The 18,927-nt window shown below is 37.5% G+C and overlaps 1 protein-coding gene across 1 annotated transcript in view; it reads left to right on the top strand.

Moving 5' to 3' along the window:
* The window catches only part of HERC1 (HECT and RLD domain containing E3 ubiquitin protein ligase family member 1), a 62,047-nt gene that overhangs the window by 30,569 nt on the left and 12,551 nt on the right, over positions 1 to 18,927 (top strand). Inside the window, exons 37-59 of the mRNA XM_069867124.1 lie at positions 617 to 1,392; positions 2,469 to 2,667; positions 3,639 to 3,799; positions 5,136 to 5,252; positions 5,425 to 5,656; positions 5,954 to 6,078; positions 6,323 to 6,543; positions 7,809 to 8,077; positions 8,601 to 8,653; positions 9,426 to 9,626; positions 10,139 to 10,313; positions 10,476 to 10,746; positions 11,492 to 11,705; positions 12,281 to 12,486; positions 13,031 to 13,158; positions 13,322 to 13,449; positions 14,440 to 14,640; positions 14,975 to 15,105; positions 15,367 to 15,566; positions 16,053 to 16,167; positions 16,710 to 16,856; positions 17,401 to 17,502; positions 18,519 to 18,692. Of these exons, the coding sequence (XP_069723225.1) occupies positions 617 to 1,392; positions 2,469 to 2,667; positions 3,639 to 3,799; positions 5,136 to 5,252; positions 5,425 to 5,656; positions 5,954 to 6,078; positions 6,323 to 6,543; positions 7,809 to 8,077; positions 8,601 to 8,653; positions 9,426 to 9,626; positions 10,139 to 10,313; positions 10,476 to 10,746; positions 11,492 to 11,705; positions 12,281 to 12,486; positions 13,031 to 13,158; positions 13,322 to 13,449; positions 14,440 to 14,640; positions 14,975 to 15,105; positions 15,367 to 15,566; positions 16,053 to 16,167; positions 16,710 to 16,856; positions 17,401 to 17,502; positions 18,519 to 18,692 (4,546 nt within the window). The remainder of the gene's footprint in view (positions 1 to 616; positions 1,393 to 2,468; positions 2,668 to 3,638; positions 3,800 to 5,135; positions 5,253 to 5,424; positions 5,657 to 5,953; positions 6,079 to 6,322; positions 6,544 to 7,808; positions 8,078 to 8,600; positions 8,654 to 9,425; positions 9,627 to 10,138; positions 10,314 to 10,475; positions 10,747 to 11,491; positions 11,706 to 12,280; positions 12,487 to 13,030; positions 13,159 to 13,321; positions 13,450 to 14,439; positions 14,641 to 14,974; positions 15,106 to 15,366; positions 15,567 to 16,052; positions 16,168 to 16,709; positions 16,857 to 17,400; positions 17,503 to 18,518; positions 18,693 to 18,927) is intronic.

The raw sequence follows: 18,927 nt of genomic DNA, 5'->3' as shown, positions 1-18,927 counted from the left end.
AAGTTGTCACTGAGTATGGATGGACACATAGGCAGACATATGTTATGTGTGGCTGTTGGGTTTTCTGACCTTTGCTTTTTAAGTCACTCTCCACTCTAGATAATCTCTCCTGACATAATCAAAGACAGAATTATCATAAGCTATTAGTAGTGTGCCCCTTGTGATGGGTAGTTTAGCAGGGATGTGAGGTCAATGAAAGCTTTTCTTAAGATGAAAAATGTTTCCTTTCTAAGCTTTTATACTGATTCAGAAATTCAGTTCAGATATGATGATAATATTTGGCTTAAGGTAGTTTTTTATTCATAGAAGTCTGTTACGTATTTCTAACTAATATAGCAGAGACTTCTGTCAGCACAGAATTGATAGTTTTTATGATACTTCTGGGTTTTAATGCTTGTTGAAAATCTGTGCATGCTTTGCTGCCTTTGCGCTGATGCCCTATTTCCCCATTTTCTGATCATAACCTCATTTTCCCGTTTACATTTAATTTTTAGAATTGGTTTGCTTATTTTATTAAATATATTTTACATCTTACTTTGCCTACATTATTTCCTGTGCTTTCCTCCTGTCTATCCCTCACTTGCTTTTTCCTGTGTCATTCTGATCTTTATTAAAGCTTCCCAACTTTTTGGTCGCCTAGTGATACTCCATTGTATAATCTGGAGCCCTGCGAACCACTGCCTTTTGACGTTGCAAGATTTCGTGGGCTGACAGCTACTGTGTTGCTGGACCTTACCTATCTGACTGGCATCCATGAAGATATGGGAAAGCAAAGCACGAAGAGACATGAGAAAAAACACAGACATGAATCTGAAGACAAAGGGGAAATGGACCAGAAAACGGAGAGTGATGTAGCATCGGATACCCGGTTAGGACAAAGTGCTGATGATAACAAAGGACATAGTGCTATGAGCTCTAAGTCAGAAAATGAAATTGCTTCCTTTTCTTTAGAACCATCAACACTAGGTATGGAATCCCAACACCAACCTGCTGAAGGAAGAAAAAAGAATCATGACCATACTCCGAGAAATCATGATGTTGTGCAGTCAGAAATCAGAGCAGTACAACTATCTTATCTTTATCTTGGTGCTATGAAGTCACTTAGTGTTCTTCTTAGTTGTAGCAAATACGCTGAGCTACTGTTAATACCAAAAGTCTTGGCAGAAAATGGTCACAACTCTGACTGTGCTAGTTCTCCGGTTGTTCATGAAGATGTTGAAATGCGTGCTGCCCTCCAGTTCCTTATGCGCCACATGGTGAAACGGGCAGTCATGCGTTCACCGATTAAAAGAGCACTAGGACTGGCAGATCTGGAACGAGCACAAGCCATGATCTACAAATTAGTGGTTCACGGGCTGCTGGAGGATCAGTTTGGTGGCAGACTTAAACAAGGTACATTTTCAAAATTATGCAAGTATAGTGCTAGGTTAAATTTTTTTTGTTTCTATTAAAACTAACAGTAGCAATGATAACGAGCTTGCAATTTTGTAGTGTTAGGCTTCAGAGGAATCTTAACTGGATGGAGAAGTTTGACAAAGATATTTTGCTCATTTGTGGTGTAATGCAGACTCTTTACCTTTTCCCCAGTTCCTTATTTTAGTAAAAATTGAATGCATTCCAGTTAACCAGAAATATAGGAATTTCCAGGTTGGCTTTAATACTTTTAAAATGTGTTCTGTGTATACTTGTCAAAAGGATTTGTGTGCAATATAAGTATCTTAAAGTTCACTATTGTTAAATGTGGTTGTAGGCAGTCGTGTTAACAGATGATGTTGAGCGTCTGGATGTTTAGGGTATAAATAACATGTGTTTCCATCTGAAAATTTCTAGATCAGTTGCAGAATTTTATTTTCTGAGGTTTCTCTTGAGCTATTTGGCACTGCAGTAACAGAAGTTGAAGAGATGATGTTTCTAATTCCTTTTCTTCTTAAAAATACGTGTGTTACGTTCCATATTTTCAGGGAAATCTTTTAGATCAGTTTAAACAAAGAAAAGTATCTAAAATATTAAAGCTAATTGCTGTACTATCTGGTTCTTTACTGTGTTATGAAATGCAGCCAAAAAAACCCTTCAAAAATTCGTTATATGCCCGAGTTAAAAGTAGCTTTACAATCAGCTCTATTTTCATGTCTGCGACTTCTTTCCTTTTGCGTAAGAGAATAATCCTAGCTGTTACAGTCGTAAATCTAAATCTCTAAATATCATAAGACTGAACCAAGTAAGTGGCTTCTGTTATCATCTGGAAAGACTTCTTTGCTGTTTACCTTGTACTGGTATGACAACAGCAGGAGCCTGTAAATAAGTCAGTGAGTTACTGATAGAAGTATTCGATGTGCATTTCTGCACACACCTTTTTTGGGGGACAGTTTTGAATAATGATAGTTATTTTTGAAAGTTTAGCCACAGCTACTGTTTTGCTCTACACAATTATATTAATGTTCCTGTAACATCTTTTTTTTCTGTTGCAGAAGTAGATCAGCAAGTAGAAGAAGGTGATCAGTCTCAGCAAGCCCAAACACCAGTTACAACCAGCCCTTCTGCATCCAGCACGACATCGTTCATGAGCAGCTCTCTGGAGGATACGACCACAGCTACTACTCCAGTAACTGATACTGAGACAGTTCCAGCTTCAGAATCGCCTGGTGTTATGCCTCTCAATCTTCTGAGGTAAAATAACTTTATTTTCAGCATATTTTCTGGATGTAGGGAACTTGTGTGGTAAGCAATATATGGCTTTAGCAGTATAAGCCTTTAAAAGAGGTTAATGTTTGTATTTACTGTCAAGAACTGCCTTTCCAGAGGGCAGAATTTAATTCATTACTTTGCCTTGCAGGTCATGTAGAAATAAAAAGGTGTTAATATTTTAATATGCACTGTGTATTCATGTAACGTATCAATTCTTCAAGACAGGAGAAAATACCTTCCTTACATTGTCTGTCAGTTTTCACGTTTATTGGGTATAGTTTAAACGACAAATCTCTGAAATTCTCTATTTTTAACAAATAAGTGTTAGTTCTTAAACTAGAGTAGCTGTTAGTTTATAGGTAACATCTTGCAAGCTAAGATCTTGTTTCATCCTACCCTCACATACTGAAATGAAAGTTTGACGAAGCTAGTTAATCTGTAGAGGCTACTTGTGACGTAGAAAGAAATCTGCTTTACATTAAATAGTCATATGCTAAGTTTATTAATTTTGTTCATGTATCTGACCTGTGTTCTTAGAGGTTTTGCCTGTGTAGTTTGACAAAAGTCACAGCACTGTTGTGTTACCAGGGCAGTGAAAGTAATGTACTAATATACTCACCTGATGTTTCAGTCAGGCTGAGTTCTGAGCAAAGTTGGAAAATGGGAAGGGTGTTTACTTCTCTTCTGTCTCCTAGGACAGCTCTTGGTCTGTGAGAGCTTTTTTGGGGTGCATATCCGAGAATTTAACATTCCAGGCAGAGGTGGTAGGAATGAACTATTTTGACAGGTTTTTTCTGCCTGCCCCAGTGTATGTGTTGTGCTTTACCCTGTGCAAAACTCAATTGCTGTGAAGTGTGACTTGCCAGGCGCACTCTGTTTTGATGTATTTCATGTGTTAGACGTTTCTCAGCATAGCTCATTGTAATAGAAATGTGTATTGTCCTTTTTTAAAGGCAAATGTTCTCCAGTTACCCTACTACAACTGTACTTCCAGCGCGACGTGCTCAGACTCCTCCGATATCTTCTTTACCAACATCTCCCTCAGATGAAGTTGGAAGGAGACAGAGTTTGACTTCTCCTGATTCCCAGTCTGTGAGACCTGCCAATCGTACAGGTAAACTTCTAGTCAGTATAGGTAGAAATGTGGACAAGTTAGTAAATTCGCAGAAGTTCAGTGTCGTTTTTTAAGACGTTGAAAACCAACGGGATTTTTTTTTAAGGCAACCTAACATGCAAGGCATTGTTGAAAACCTTTTAATGACTGTCTTAGGACAAAAAGCTGTAGGTTGTCTAGCTGTAGACTTTATCAAGCAAAGTAAATGAGTTTTTAAAAGCTGTGGAGTGGATTACAAAGTACATCTATAAAACAAGAATGTAGTGTAGTTGGTGATTACTTCAAAATGTTAATATGATTTGGGCTTGTTTCCTTGGTTGTTTGCCACTGTTAAATGCACTTATTTTCTAGCTTTTGTTAGATGGTACACCATGCAGAAAACGAGAACTGGTGTATTTTGACACATACACCAGTGTAGCTCCTTCCAGTTAATCTTGTTTAAGGAGGCTTATGTTCATAGAAGTTTATTACTGCCTGCACTGGCCGACTCAAAACAGAAACTTCCTCTACTCCAGCAAACGTACAGGAGGGTATTGCTAGGAGGCTGAGCAAATTGTTACATGAGAATCAAGCTTCTGAAGAGCACCCATGAGTATTGTGATGCAGAAGAGATAATACTAAAAAGAAAAATACAAGTCCATATGCAGGTGTTCAGTATTAAATGAATAGAAGAGACTGAGTTAAAGTATATTCTTCAGATTTCATACTCGGTGCTAAGAAACAAAGTCCTACTTCTAGTCATGATACCGTCTTTGTCGCAGTGTTCGTTAGTACGTGGTTTATGCCTTCATTGATCAAATGATGAGGAAGCTGCTTTTTGGGTAGAAACTGACCTTTTCAGAGTCCCTTGAAAGACGCTCTGCACAGAAACATAGCCATCATCTGCAAAGAGACTTTTCAGGCATGTCACCGGCTTAGCTGAAGTTTCTTTCTGTACCTTCAGAGGAATGTGTGTCGGTGTGGTCGCATAACGTTTGGCAATTCCGATGGTTTGCACAGGATAACTTTGTCTAGTCTACCTAAATATAAATATAATCTGATACGTTTTTAAATGGAAATAAACTACTTAGAAATATCTGAAAAGAAATAGTTCTTTGAATATCATCAGTATCCTCCTTGATTAAACAAAAGCTTACATAATATGTATATGTTACCAATAAGAGTGATCATGTAGTTTCATTACAGAAAGTATCTTATTTGTGGAAAGTAGTAGAGAAGAATGTTGTTAGGAGCAATTATTCCCTTATTTAAAGTTAATATATCAAAGTAAGGTCTTGTAGAGTAGCCTTAAATAAAGATTTATGCGCTTTACATTTAATGTTTTCTGTCTTTTAAGCTTTATCTGATCCAAGCAGCCGACTTTCAACATCCCCTCCTCCTCCTGCAATTGCTGTTCCGTTGTTAGAAATGGGCTTCTCTCTCAGGCAAATTGCAAAAGCTATGGAAGCAACAGGTAATCTGTAACTATAGTATCAATTTAAACTGAAAAACTAGATAAATATGAAACACTTTTTTCCAATGGAATACCTAATTTTTAAGTTCTATATCCTTTTAATGGGGGGAAAAAAATTGCTGTCAGTGATGTATTTTACTACAATTCTGAAGTGATGTTTTCCTGCTTTCAGGTGCCAGAGGAGAAGCAGATGCACAGAATATCACAGTGCTGGCCATGTGGATGATAGAGCACCCTGGAAATGAAGATGATGAAGAGCCCCAGTCAGAAGGGACTGCAGATTCGCGGCATGGGACAATAGTCTCTGGAAGTGGTGGAAAATCTGGTGATCATTGTTATTTACAGTCCCCGGGTGATATACCTTCTGCTGATGCCACTGAAATGGAGGAAGGCTTTAGTGAAAGGTAAAATGTAGTTTTCTTCTAGTTACTTGTAATCTTCTGCTGAAACTGAAAATCTCAGCTCATTGTTGCTGACAGAACACAATTTTATAATGCCACTTCTGAATTTTGTTACAACATGAGTAAAAGCAAAGATGCAATTAAATTAAGTATACGTGGTGCATTTATTTCCAGTACTGTTTGTGCACAGAGCTGGGGAAAAGTGTTCCTTGAAATATGATCTTAGTATTTTTCCTTATGTAGTGGATGTGGCTATATAAAACTTGGTTTGATTTACCTGTAAATTACAAATTTTTATAGCCCTGATAATATGGATCATGTGGATAATGCAGCTTCTGCCAGTGGACCTCCTTCTAGAAGTCGGTCAGCTGTAACGAGAAGACACAAATTTGATTTAGCTGCCCGAACATTGCTAGCACGTGCTGGTAAGTGTACTGAGAGACTTCCAAGGTCTTTGCTTATTCAGTATATGAAGAGTAGGGGGGTTGGTAGGCAGCATGAAAGTTACCAAACCACTCCTTCACATGTGTATATTAGCGTATATTTAACTTAATTGTTGGTAATAAGTAGATTATGTTTACCAGAAGAGTTGAAAACAAAGCAAAAGGAAATTGAAAGCATAGCCATCTTTTTTGACATGCAAAATGAATGTTCTTTTTTTCTCTTGAGCGGGATTATACCGCTCTGTACAGGCCCACAGGAATCAGAGTCGAAGAGAAGGGATATCTCTGCAGCAAGATCCAGGAGCACTTTATGACTTCAACTTGGATGAGGAGTTGGAAATTGATCTCGACGATGAAGCGATGGAAGCTATGTTTGTGCAAGACCTGGCTAGTGATAATGATATTCTGGGAATGTGGATCCCAGAGGTATTGGATTGGCCTACCTGGGTGTGTGTGACTGCAGCGGGGGCTGCTTTAACTTACTGCTTTTTGCATGTTCATGTTCTTAAATTTAAAGAAACATACACATGCTTAAAATCTTGTATTCTGTAGCTTCACTGTATTAAGAATATCGCTTTCTTATGTTTCTTGCCCTGCACTTCAACATGGACATAGTTTTTCTTCTCCTTCCTCTGAAAGATGACAACTGAACTGCTATAGAGTCATAAAATCATAGAACAGTTTGAGTTGGAAGAGACCCTGAAGATCATCTATTTCCAACCACCCTGCGATGGGCAGGGACACCTCCCACTAGATCAGGCTGCCCAACTTAGTAATCAGGGCGTTCCAGGTTGCTTACCTGGGTAGGGTAACAAACACTGTTGCAAATGTTTGTTCTATTTAAAATAACAAGTGATAATAACAATGATAATTTTCATAATAATTTCTGTGGCAACATAATTTGCTCTTAAATCGATTTTTCTTAATTTAGTCATGCCATTTTTCATCCTCTGGGAAGGGTATGGTTGCAGAGCTCACTCAGTTGTTGTTTAGCCCACCAAAAACTTATTTTGAGGTAGAAAAGAAATACAATGACAACATCTTCTTAATCTTCAGATTATCTGTGCAGAATTAGACAAGCAACACACAAGACTAAGCTTTTGTCTCCTAATTGCAGTGTTACCTGACTGATACAGAAACAAGTTTCAGTACACATATCAAATTTTTCAGAGAGCTTGTTTCACTGGAACATCAAAATGAACTCACTGACTTAGGACAGAAGTGTAACTATAGAAAATGAACTTGATATTCAGACAAAACCTCGGACTTCGTTGACACAAATGATAATTATTGTTGCTCAGTACGTATAAAGGTGGACTGAAAAAAATGGATTCTTTTTCCTTTGTTGGATCTAGTCTTGTCAAGTTCTGAAGAAAACCAGATAACTTAAAGACAGCATTGAATGTGAACTAAGCAGAGTTACATATAAGTTAATATTGTCAAGAATATTGAGTCAGATCTGAAATGAAATAGGAAAATCTCCTCTGAAACTTCACTTCCAAATGTTTTTTCTCTTCTGAGATGGTCTGCCCTTCATTATGTCAAAATTGTCTATTTCTGCTTTGCTTTTATGCAAGTTAACGGCATAATTATCGCTCTGTGTGTATAACAGAAATGAACAAGAACATCCACTTAACAATATTGTCCTATTTTATATCTAATTTGAAGATACTTATTATGTACAAATAACATCTGAAAATCTTACCGTGCAGCATGTTTGTGAATCTGAAGACAGAGAAGAAGTAGTGGTTTGTGAGCTGTGTGAATCCAGTGTTGTCAGCTTCAATCAACACATGAAAAGAAACCACCCGGGCTGTGGTCGCAGTGCAAATCGCCAGGGCTATCGTAGCAATGGTTCTTATGTAGATGGATGGTTTGGTGGTGAATGTGGAAGCGGAAACCCTTACTATTTGTTGTGTGGTGTCTGCAGAGAGAAATACTTAGCCCTGAAGAGTAAATCTAAAGCTTCATCTTCTGAAAGGTACACGGAAGTAATTAATGCTGAAATACTCTGCGTAAGGAAAGGAAACAACTTAAAAATGTATGCTCACATAAGCACTTTAAGAATCTGATTGAAAATACTAAAATTCCTAGCAGAATTTGTCTGTCCTTATTTAACTGAGGCTTAGAATCACTCTCCGTATTCAACCAATGCGTATTTAGAAAAAAGGTTGTCTTGATACTTCTGGTTTTTTAAATGAAGAACAAGGCATTATTTCTTGGGATGTTGCCTACTCTTATTGACCTATGAATGCTTCCTTTTTCAATTTTGTCTGGCAATTCCTGTGTTTTCTATGGGCCTTTCTCACATTAGTACTGCAGCATGCTTCCCTCCCTACAGACACTTTCAGACACCCTTTTATTTACCTCTTTGTGACTTGCCATTTCCAGAAACATACATTGACCTAACAGTGAAGTAGTAATAGTAAACCAAGCTTAAAATTATTATGGATATCTGTAAACTGGATCAATTCAGCTATATGCTGTGCTGTTTTTTCATGCAGATACAAAGGCCAGGCTCCCGATTTAATAGGCAAACAAGACAGCGTCTATGAAGGTATGTTTTCAAGTTACTGAAGATATTAAATATAGCGTTTTGTTTTTCCATAAAGGTGCTTCCATGCAAATAAACCTGTCACGAAACTGTGCATGAATGTAGATGTGAAATGATCTTCTTCAGACTACATGTAGTAGTTGAATTTTTTTTTTAGTTCAAATGGGGGAAATCAGTGGCATTTCTTCCCATGTCTTTTCAAGTGGCAGAAATGATATATAGTTAACTTAAGGTGATAAGGTAGATATTATATCCAGAACTGCGCATATGGCGCCTTATGTTCCATACATTTCTTCAGCTGCCTTTGTAGGAGAAGTTGGTTAAATGAGTTAGTCTCAAAAGTGTGTCATTAGGCTTAGTCTCACTTTTTCTACCTTTGTGCTAGCTGAGAGTGTCCTCAGGATGGCTTTTACTTAATAGCTTATTCCTAGTGATTGTACCAAACCTTGCCCAGATGATTTTTTTGATTCTGGGACTTTTTGTAGCATGTATGATCGCAATTGTATGTTTTACCACATCTGTCTGTAAGAGATTGCTCCAGAACTTAACAGCAAGTCCATCTTCTAATGGATAAAGGCTGCTCAGATCCTCCTATATGGAGAGTGAGATGGAGTGGGAGGTTGAATTCTGCATGAATGTTGGGAAGTGAATGGAATGCATATCTGATTTGCATATTAATATCCACATATTACACTCTCTATTTTTTTTAATTAATTGAAATTATTTAATATTTTAACTTTTGTAACTAAATCTAATTATATTTCTCCAATTCTAGAAGATTGGGATATGTTAGATGTAGACGAAGATGAAAAGCTGACAGGAGAAGAGGAGTTTGAATTGCTGGCTGGACCTCTGGGGTTAAACGATCGACGTATTGTACCTGAACCTGTACAGTTCCCTGACAGTGACCCTCTGGGTGCTTCAGTTGCAATGGTGACAGCCACCAACAGTATGGAAGAAACATTGATGCAAATAGGTAAAATTTAAATGAGACTCATTCAAAAAGCAAATACCTTCCCTTTGGTGTGATTTTGTAGGGGCAATACAGAAATACTTCGAGTGTCTTTCCTGTTTCCCCTGATTTAGTAATAAAACTGTGACCATCATCCTACAATAGATGCCAGCTGCATGTTTTGCAGAACTCAGAAAGATTCATGGGTTTCTGTTGGGACTTACTGACCATCCGTTTGAAACACGGGATCAGTTTTTAAGCTGGGAGCCCCCATGGAAAATGGAAATGGAGAAATCGACATCAACTTGAATATTGTCAAGTTGTGCTCATCTGTATTTGAAAATAAGGAATAATTAAGTAATGGAGTGTGTTTTCCTATCAGTCATTACCACTGTAGTTCTGTGTGCATGAAGTGTTGAAAAATTAATGAGTAATTTGTAACCTTAGGCTAAATTCGCTTCTGTGCTTATTACTAAGTGTGTGATAGTGTTTTGGTTTTTCCTTAAATGCTAACACAAATCATCATTCTTTCCAAGGCTGTCACGGCTCTATAGAAAAAAGCTCTTCTGGCAGGATAACCTTAGGAGAACAAGCAGCTGCTCTATCAAATCCACATGACCGTGTCATGGCTCTAAGAAGAGTGACAGCTGCTGCCCAAGTCCTTCTTGCAAGAACTATGGTCATGAGAGCACTCTCGCTTTTGTCTGTCAGGTTTGTGGCATCCTTGGCAATGCTTCCACCTTTCCATTTGGAACCAGTTACCAAGTTATGTTTGATTGGGATGCAGTTTTACGCTACTTGGGAAAATTGTTCTGTAATTGCATCATAACATTAGGATTAAAAGTGCTTTTGATTTTGTTCTTTTTTTGACAGTGGTTCTAGTTGTAGTCTGGCAGCTGGTCTTGAATCTTTAGGATTAACGGATATCAGAACTTTGGTGCGTTTGATGTGCCTCGCTGCAGCAGGGAGAGCAGGCCTCTCCACAAGTCCATCCACTGCGTCAAGTGCAACAGAGAGATCCAGAGGAATACACAGCAAAACAAGCAAGCCTATATCTTGTCTTGCCTATCTGAGTACAGCAGTGGGCTGTTTGGCATCAAACACTCCAAGTGCTGCAAAGTTACTGGTACAGTTATGTACACAGGTAGGACTGTGATTTCAACATAAATATTTATATTTAACTATGTATACATGAGAGGAAACAATCCATTTTATATATATTGATAATTTGTTCTTTTATCTTTGGAACTGGGACGAGACCACCCTCAGTCTGAGGGTCTCCTTAGAGTTTTTGTTCATGGCTTTGCACAGTGGTATATTTTATTGTTCAGAAAAATCAAGTAACTTTACTTCTATCTGAGTACTCTTCAAGTGGAGAAAAATGGATACACTTTTTTTCTATTAAAGTTTTGCTCTTTTTAACTGAGTCAACTCTATGTGGAGCACAGATTTTTTATATTTAGAAAGAGATGATCTACAACTATGAACACACAGTAGGCTTTTATTTGTTTCAAGAAACTTCTAATCAGAGTAGTTGTTTTGTACTTCTGAGTTTGGACTGTAGTTTTGGAGAAATGGATAAATAAAGTGTTGGATGGGATGATTGATTTTACTGTGTTAATGCTTTTTATCCTACCACCAGGTGTCTAACTCTACGAAGAAGAGTTCTATCAGCTCCTTAATTCTTACTGGTTTTACAGGGCAGAACAGTTAAGTTCCATGTTGTATATGATCTTTGCCTGTTAAAATAAAAGTGGTGGAAAGCTGAGAATTTCTGAAAAGAAACTGAAAATCCTTAAAACTTTGATATTTTTAAACTAAAAATGTTTTCCAAAATGGATATTTCTGTGTGTTCTTGTCGTTGATTGTCTTTAATTATTTCTCTTTAGAATTTGATTTCGGCAGCAACTGGTGTAAACTTGACAACAGTTGATGATCCAATTCAGCGAAAATTTTTGCCAAGTTTTTTAAGAGGAATTGCAGAAGAAAACAAACTTGTCACATCTCCAAATTTTGTGGTTACTCAAGCACTTGTAGCATTGTTGGCAGACAAAGGGGCCAAATTGAGGCCAAATTATGATAAAGCAGAAATTGAAAAGAAAGGTATGATATGGCTTTGCTTTTAAATGTTAATAATTAAATCTTTAATTCCTCATTTATATTTAAGGAGGGGCTTGCTAGAATGATGTGTACATAAATATTTGCTCAAACATGTGCTAAACTTGTTTTAATCGAAGTAATCTTACAGTTTAGTACAGAAATTTTAGTTAGATGTATGATCTCATTACATAATTGCATCTTTTGCCACTTTGAAGAACCCTGTGTGTGTGTTTGTACTCGTGTGCAGGCTGTTGCTGTGTAAAGAAAGTACTTCCTCTGGGAATAACCATTTTCCATCTGTTGGGAATAAGACTATTCATAATCTGTTTTTGAGAGGGGTTTGTTAAATTTTCAAGGGGGTTATTTGTCTCTTAGCAGAGTGTTTTCTGATAGTTAACATGATTACAACGTTCTTATGTCTGTTAATATCTTCCTCTTTTTTCTGGAAATTATGGCTAATGCTGTGTTCATTTGTGTAATTCTGTTGGTACTCATCTAGGCATCATCTCACTGTTTTGTTTAAGCAGGTTTAATTGCCCATTTGTATGCCCATCCTTCCTATGATCCTTCTGCTGTAGGCCCTCTGGAGCTGGCTAACGCACTGGCAGCTTGCTGCCTCTCTTCAAGGTTATCCTCCCAACACAGGCAGTGGGCTGCTCAGCAGCTGGTGCGAACTCTGGCAGCACACGACCGAGATAATCAAACTATTCCTCAGACCCTCGCTGATATGGGGGGAGACTTACGGAAATGTTCCTTCATAAAGCTAGACGCTCATCAGAACAGGGTAAGTGCGGTTTCTCCCAAAACCGCATTCATTTTAATGCTCTCTTTGGAAGATTACAGAAAAAGCAAAATACTAGTGTTTTGCCAATATACTGACTGAGATTATTTCCCACAAGAAGTAATTTTTTGGTGATGAAGTTATTGCTTGAGCGTTCCTCTGATGCAGAGAAACGTTTAGCTGCTTTGAAGCTTGAATTAAAGGAAGGTGTTGCCACAGTAGCTGAAGTCAGCAGAATCACTCGAGGTATTTTCTTAGACTAGATCTTAATTTAGATTAATTTTTCTGTCATAATAGTTAAATGTCTTTGTCCAGGACTCTGTGCACTAGTGACCTGTGGAGCGTGGGTCTACACTGTAGCATCCTTACAAAGATGCTTGATGATGGTACAGAAACCGTGGAAGTAGAAAAATATATCTTGTTTGATTGTTAATAGTGTGTTAATGTTCTGTCCCATTGGTTAATGTTCGTTTAACATTAATGAACAAACATACTTAAACTTTAGATGTGAATTCCAGTTTCGCCATGGTTACTTTGGTATTTGTAGGTCATGACATGTGTTTGGTGCAATAAAAAAGGACTTCTGGCAACCAGTGGAAATGATGGCACCATAAGGCTGTGGAATGTTACAAAGAAGCAGTATTCATTGCAACAAACCTGTGTGTTCAACAAGCTGTGAGTTGATTCTTTATAATAGTCAAATGTTAATTAAAGCTCTAATTGTGCAAAGCAATTAAATGACCCTACAGTGTCTCCTACATGGACATTTTCTCATCTTTTACTTTGCGACTATTGTAGTTTTTATGGTTTTTGATTTCATTATTCTATTTTATTATAGAGAAGGTGATTCTGAAGAAAGTCTGGGATCCCCCAGTGACCTTAGCTTGTCTCTTGTCTGTTGGAGCGTCAGTGGCAAATACCTGGCTGGAGCTACGGAAAAGATGGTGAACATCTGGCAAGTCAACGGTATGCTCTTCTCTACATGTAAACACTTTATGATACAACATATTTCTAGGGAAGCTGCTGAGTTATTGAATATTTGTTAATCTGAGTATTAACTGAATGTGCTCTCCAATTTAAATACCTTCTATCTTCCATTACAATCTTGTGAATTTATTTAATTTAAAGGAAGGTACTAACCATGAATGGATGTGTGCCTTGCAAGTAATTCAGTAGAAAACTGTGCGTATGAGTCCTCGTTGAATCAGAAGTGTTCAGGTGTGAGACTGGATCACTCTTAGCAGTTTTTGGCTGTAAATATGGCCTGTAGTCTGCCAGAATTACCTTTCTGCGTGTGACAGGGAGACACTGTATAGTGTTGACAACAGAAGAAACATGAATAAATTGGTCATGGATAACTTCAAGAAAGTTTCTAATTTTAAAAAGATTGTGATCTCATATTTTATAAGAAAATTAATTAGATAATTGTATGAGATTGCATTGTGATAGAGGAGACTGATCCAGGAATAGCCCTTCTCCATTCCATGGTTCAGTTTGTGAGCATCTTTAAGTGTGTTCTTTTACGTTTTCACTGTCATTTGTGCTGCAGTTGGCTGATGCAGCACACGATACCTGTAGAACTCCTGTGAGAGGAAGACTGTTAACCACTTTGTAATTTGTAATCTCTGGAACTCTAGAACTTTATTCTGTTTTGCACTGAAGTTACACTGTCCCTGTTAATAGAGAGTCCACAGGAAAAGTACATAGTTGCTGAGTACTGAAGAATTTAGCTTCCTTCCTTAATAAGACTATGTAACTTCACTGATGATTGAGATGTTAGCTACATTTTGTGTCCTAGATTAGTGTATTGTTTCTTAGGCTTGTAAGTCACGTGAATTTGTAGTATGTCCTAGTTTCAAATAAAATCTCTTGATATTTTCCCATGGAAAGTATTTTAGGTTTTTTTCTTTTCTTCATGAAGATAAAGTAGTTCTAAAAGACTTTTTGGGCTCCTAGGAGGAAAAGGATTATTGGATCTTCAGCCTCACTGGGTGTCTGCTCTAGCTTGGCCAGAAGAAGGGCCGGCTGCAGCATGGACAGGAGACACTCCAGAATTGTTACTAATTGGTCGTATGGATGGATCTCTTGGTCTTATTGAAGTTGTAGATATTTCAGCCATGCACCGGCTAGAACTGGAACACTGCTACAGAAAGGATGGTAGGTGGCTGTATCAGTATTTAAGTAGAAATTTAAATTTCTGTAGCATAGTTCTTTTCACCATGTCAGGAGTATGAATTTAATTGTTTTAATAAAATAATGAAAAAAAAAGTTACAAAATAACCTCAACAGCTGTCATTACATTGATACCCAGTTTTAACTTCACCATACAAATTCAAGAAAAGTTTCAGACCAAAAGTGTGTTAAGTAACCTTAGGGCTGGGGGGAAGTTGTTGTATACTTCGTATGTTGAACAGCTGCACTGCAGAGAACTCTTAGGCAGCAGTGAAGTTCAATTTAGGTTAATTAATTTGTGTGTTGTTGGTTTATGTAGTGTCTGTCACATGTCTTGCCTGGTTCAGTGAAGACAGGCCGTTTGCAGTTGGCTATTCAGATGGAAAATTGCTAATAGGAACAAAGGAGCCACTTGAAAAAGGAGGAATCATTCTGGTTGACGCACATAAGGTAGATCTACTCTTTTTGAATCTAATATATAATTTTCCTGGGTAAAAGATATGTTTAAGCTATTTTCTCTATTTGAAAGCTATTTATAAAGTCAAATGTAGATGTTTTTCTAAGTGTGCAGCTGCAAAAGTTTAGACCCTTTGCTTGACTAGTGCGTAGTAAGTTATTAATAGTCCATAAATGTCTAGCAATGAGAGTTAAATTTTCCCTGTCTTTACTGTTGGACTTCATAGTGACTTTTAATTTTTTTCAATCCAATAGGATATGATTGTTAGTATGAAGTGGGATCCAACCGGTAAGATTCTTCTGACGTGTGCCAAAGAAGAAACAGTGAAACTCTGGGGATATATGGGAGGATGCTGGAGGCATCTGCATTCGCTGTCCCACCCAGCTCTTGTCAATGGCATTGCCTGGTGTGCTCTTCCAGGGAAAGGACCCAAGTTACAGCTTTTACTAGCTACGTATGTAACTTTTTTTTTAATTGCTTCTGTAGCTCTTTTGCGGGTCTTTTCTACCAGGCTTTAGTGTCCAGAGCAAAGAAAAGTTCTTTCCTTTTGCTTTTAAACAACATTTATTCAGTAAGCTGGTTGCCGTGAGATCCATGGGGCTTCAGAATTCAAGCTGAAAGAGTGACTCTGGTCGTGTTACCAGCTATTTTCTCAATGCTGTGAAACCTGTGTATGGTGAAATTTTTTTTGCTACATTCAAATATTTTCTCTAAGAATATGTTGTTAATAAAAAATTGAAAAGCTACAGGTGAGGAGGAGTAGGAAAAAATGCATTTATCCTTTGGGAACATGACTTTTCGCTTTAGTTGAATTGATAACGGTATAGTTTTATAGGAAGGTGGTGGAGGCTACTGATATTCTAAGTTAATACCAGACCGCAGATGTTTTGTTAGTTAATGTCTTTACCTTGTTTTTCTGATTTACCCTGGCTTTCTTCAGAGGATGCCACAATGGTTTGGTGTGTGTCTGGACTGTTCCCCAGGACACAGTAATTGCGTTGCAGTCCAGCTCGACTTGCTCGGAAGGATGGTGGGACGAAGAATCAAGTGCGAAGGTAAAAGGAGTAAAATCGGTGTTTAAAAAATTGTCCTTGCTTGTTCTGAAATATGGAGTTTACTCAAATCTCAGAATTTCCTGAGAGAAGGAAAAATTTGCTAAAAAAAGTTTATATTGCATTTGTTATATGTGTAGGCATTTTCAGAACAGCAAATGAATAATCACAGATTTAAATTAATTTTACTTGGCTAAAGATTATATTTTGATCTGGTTTCATGTTTTTTGAAAGTTGATAAATTTATACTAAAATATAATGAGTGTTTAGAATTATGTATAGATAAAATTAAGTCAAAATTTATTTCACCTATGTGAATTATAATATGGTCTTTAATATTGATGGCATTTTGTAAGTGGAGAAAAGATGACAATGTGACAAAGCTATGTATAAAATGTTGCTATAGTAGTGATCTTTTTTATTATCATATGGAAATTACCCCATCTGTATGGATGATCAGTATTTGTTGTGGAATACAGAAGCTGTTATGCTGTTCCTTTTTCTGTAACTTGCTCAGTGTTCTATAACTATAAAATAATTTGCAGGATGGATACGGAAAAGCAGTAGAAGTTAAGTGTGTATTTCAACTGAGAGGGCACATCACTCCTGTTCGGACTGTGGCGTTCAGTCTTGATGGACTGGCATTGGTATCTGGTGGACTTGGTGGTCTCATGAATATTTGGTCTTTACGGGTAAGATCATCTTTGATGCGGCATGATTCTTTTTTTTAATGTGCGTCTCTAATATGGCCAAGGCATCAGACTAGCTTTCTTTTGGTTTTTTTTCCTCGGCACGTTAGAAATCTTAGAGAAGGCATGGTATGAAATAATGGTACAAAGTTATAAAAACATATAAATTGAAATTATACTTAACATAGAATTATTTTATACTTTATGTTCTACTATTGATTCGTTCTGTACGTTTGGTCGTGTTTGTTAGGCTTTGCAGAACCAGCCACTCTCTCCTTATAGTTGGGAACAATATTCCCTCACTCTGAGAACTTCCCCAGAGTCACGCAGTGTGGATTGTTCAACGCTTCTAAATCCTTAGTTATGTTTTCTCCGTAATCTGATAAAAATGCTAGGTTTTTTTTTTTTGCTTTCAATATGCGCATTTCAGTGTTTGAATAGCTATTGAATGGATTGAGGAAGTATCATCCCTTAGGAATGTGATTGTATGCATTTAAACAGAAAAGTAGCTGTGTATGCACACTAATCCAAACACTTCTTTCCTTAGGATGGTTCAGTATTACAGAGCGTTGTGATAGGTTCTGGAGCTATTCAGACTGCGGTTTGGATCCCTGAAGTTGGAGTAGCTGCTTGTTCTAACAGATCAAAGGTAACACTGTATGTTAAATCTTTCAGCCTTTTTACTGAAAGAAAATGCCATTTGTCCGTCTTTATTTTTTCTTTCTTTTCTTTTTTTCCTCCCTTTTTTTTTGTTTCTTTTTCTTAGAAATATGCAGGTAGAAATAGTTAAGACTTACATTTTCAAGAAACGTTATTTTGGCTTCCAACTATCACCTGACCCTAAAAAGAGGGTGGTTTTTTGGTAGTATCCTGTGTTTAATTGAGAGTGGGGCAGGGAGGAGTCCTTCTGAGCCGGTAGTTGTAAAGGGTGCTGTGCTCCAGTTACATCAGCTTCTCTGTTTAGTGGCTGCAGCCATAAATGGGCAACGAAAATAGGCACAAGACTGAATGTTTCTTTTCCTTTATGCAGCATGAATGAGTGTTTAATTTCCTCCAGCAAATGGGATAGTTCTGTTATCTAACTGCAGTAGTGATCTCCTCTAAAACAGCCTCAACCTCGGAAATTTTTAAGGAGCAGTAGAATTTATTCAGTGTTTGCTGTGTTGGGAACTGCTGGCATCTGAACAGAAGTTTCGTAACAGTTGTTTATTCCAAAAGATGATACTTTTGGTGAATGACAATAAATGTGGCAGAAGTTATGACTCCTGTTATTAGAGTCATGCTGCATGTGGTTCTAAGTAGCCTGGGATTGAATTCAGACAGAGTGTCAAAGGTCATATTACAAGGCAAATCCTACACTGAGGTTGCACCTAAACTAAACCTTAAACTGAAGGCTACAGCATTTGCTGAAATGAACTCTGCTTATTGCCATGTTTGCATTCTTCCTTGGAGCGATAATGGTAGTGTTGCCATGGGAACGTGACAAAGTGCCAAATGGAGACGGCTGCTCCCTAGCATTTGTCAGCAGGTTATTCACCAACAGACAAGTGTTTGGATTTGTGTGTTTTCTGGCCCCTAACAAAACTAAGATGACTGGTGATAAATCAGTGGAGCTGTTTTATGAATTGTTAATTTCTATCGTGTCTCATGACTGCTGTTCAACAGGATGTGCTGGTAGTGAACTGTACATCAGAGTGGATATCTTCCAATCATGTCCTTGCAACGTGTAGGACTGCACTGAAACAGCAAGGAGTTCTAGGGTTAAATATGGCCCCGTGCATGCGAGCTTTCTTGGAACGTTTGCCAATAATGCTTCAGGAACAGTATGCTTATGAAAAGGTAAGAAGAGCTAACGTGAATGTTTAAAATTCTTCTCTGGCAAGAGGTCACTGTTTGAATGTCAGCTGTTTTTTGTGTCAGCACAGTAACCCAGAAGACTTTCCTGCATCGTATTTGCAAATGTCTTCCAGTGTTCTCAAAGCTAGTAGTCTCCTAATTAGAGAATATTTATAATATCAGAAAAATGTTAATTAAACATGGAGGAAAGTATTTTTCTACAGGACTAGCTTTGAAG

The sequence above is a fragment of the Phaenicophaeus curvirostris genome, chromosome 12, assembly GCF_032191515.1.
Source record: "Phaenicophaeus curvirostris isolate KB17595 chromosome 12, BPBGC_Pcur_1.0, whole genome shotgun sequence".
Classification (NCBI taxonomy): Eukaryota; Metazoa; Chordata; class Aves; order Cuculiformes; family Cuculidae; genus Phaenicophaeus; species Phaenicophaeus curvirostris.
The sequence above is the reverse complement of the archived record's forward strand: the minus strand, read 5'-3'. Positions and strand labels throughout refer to the sequence as shown.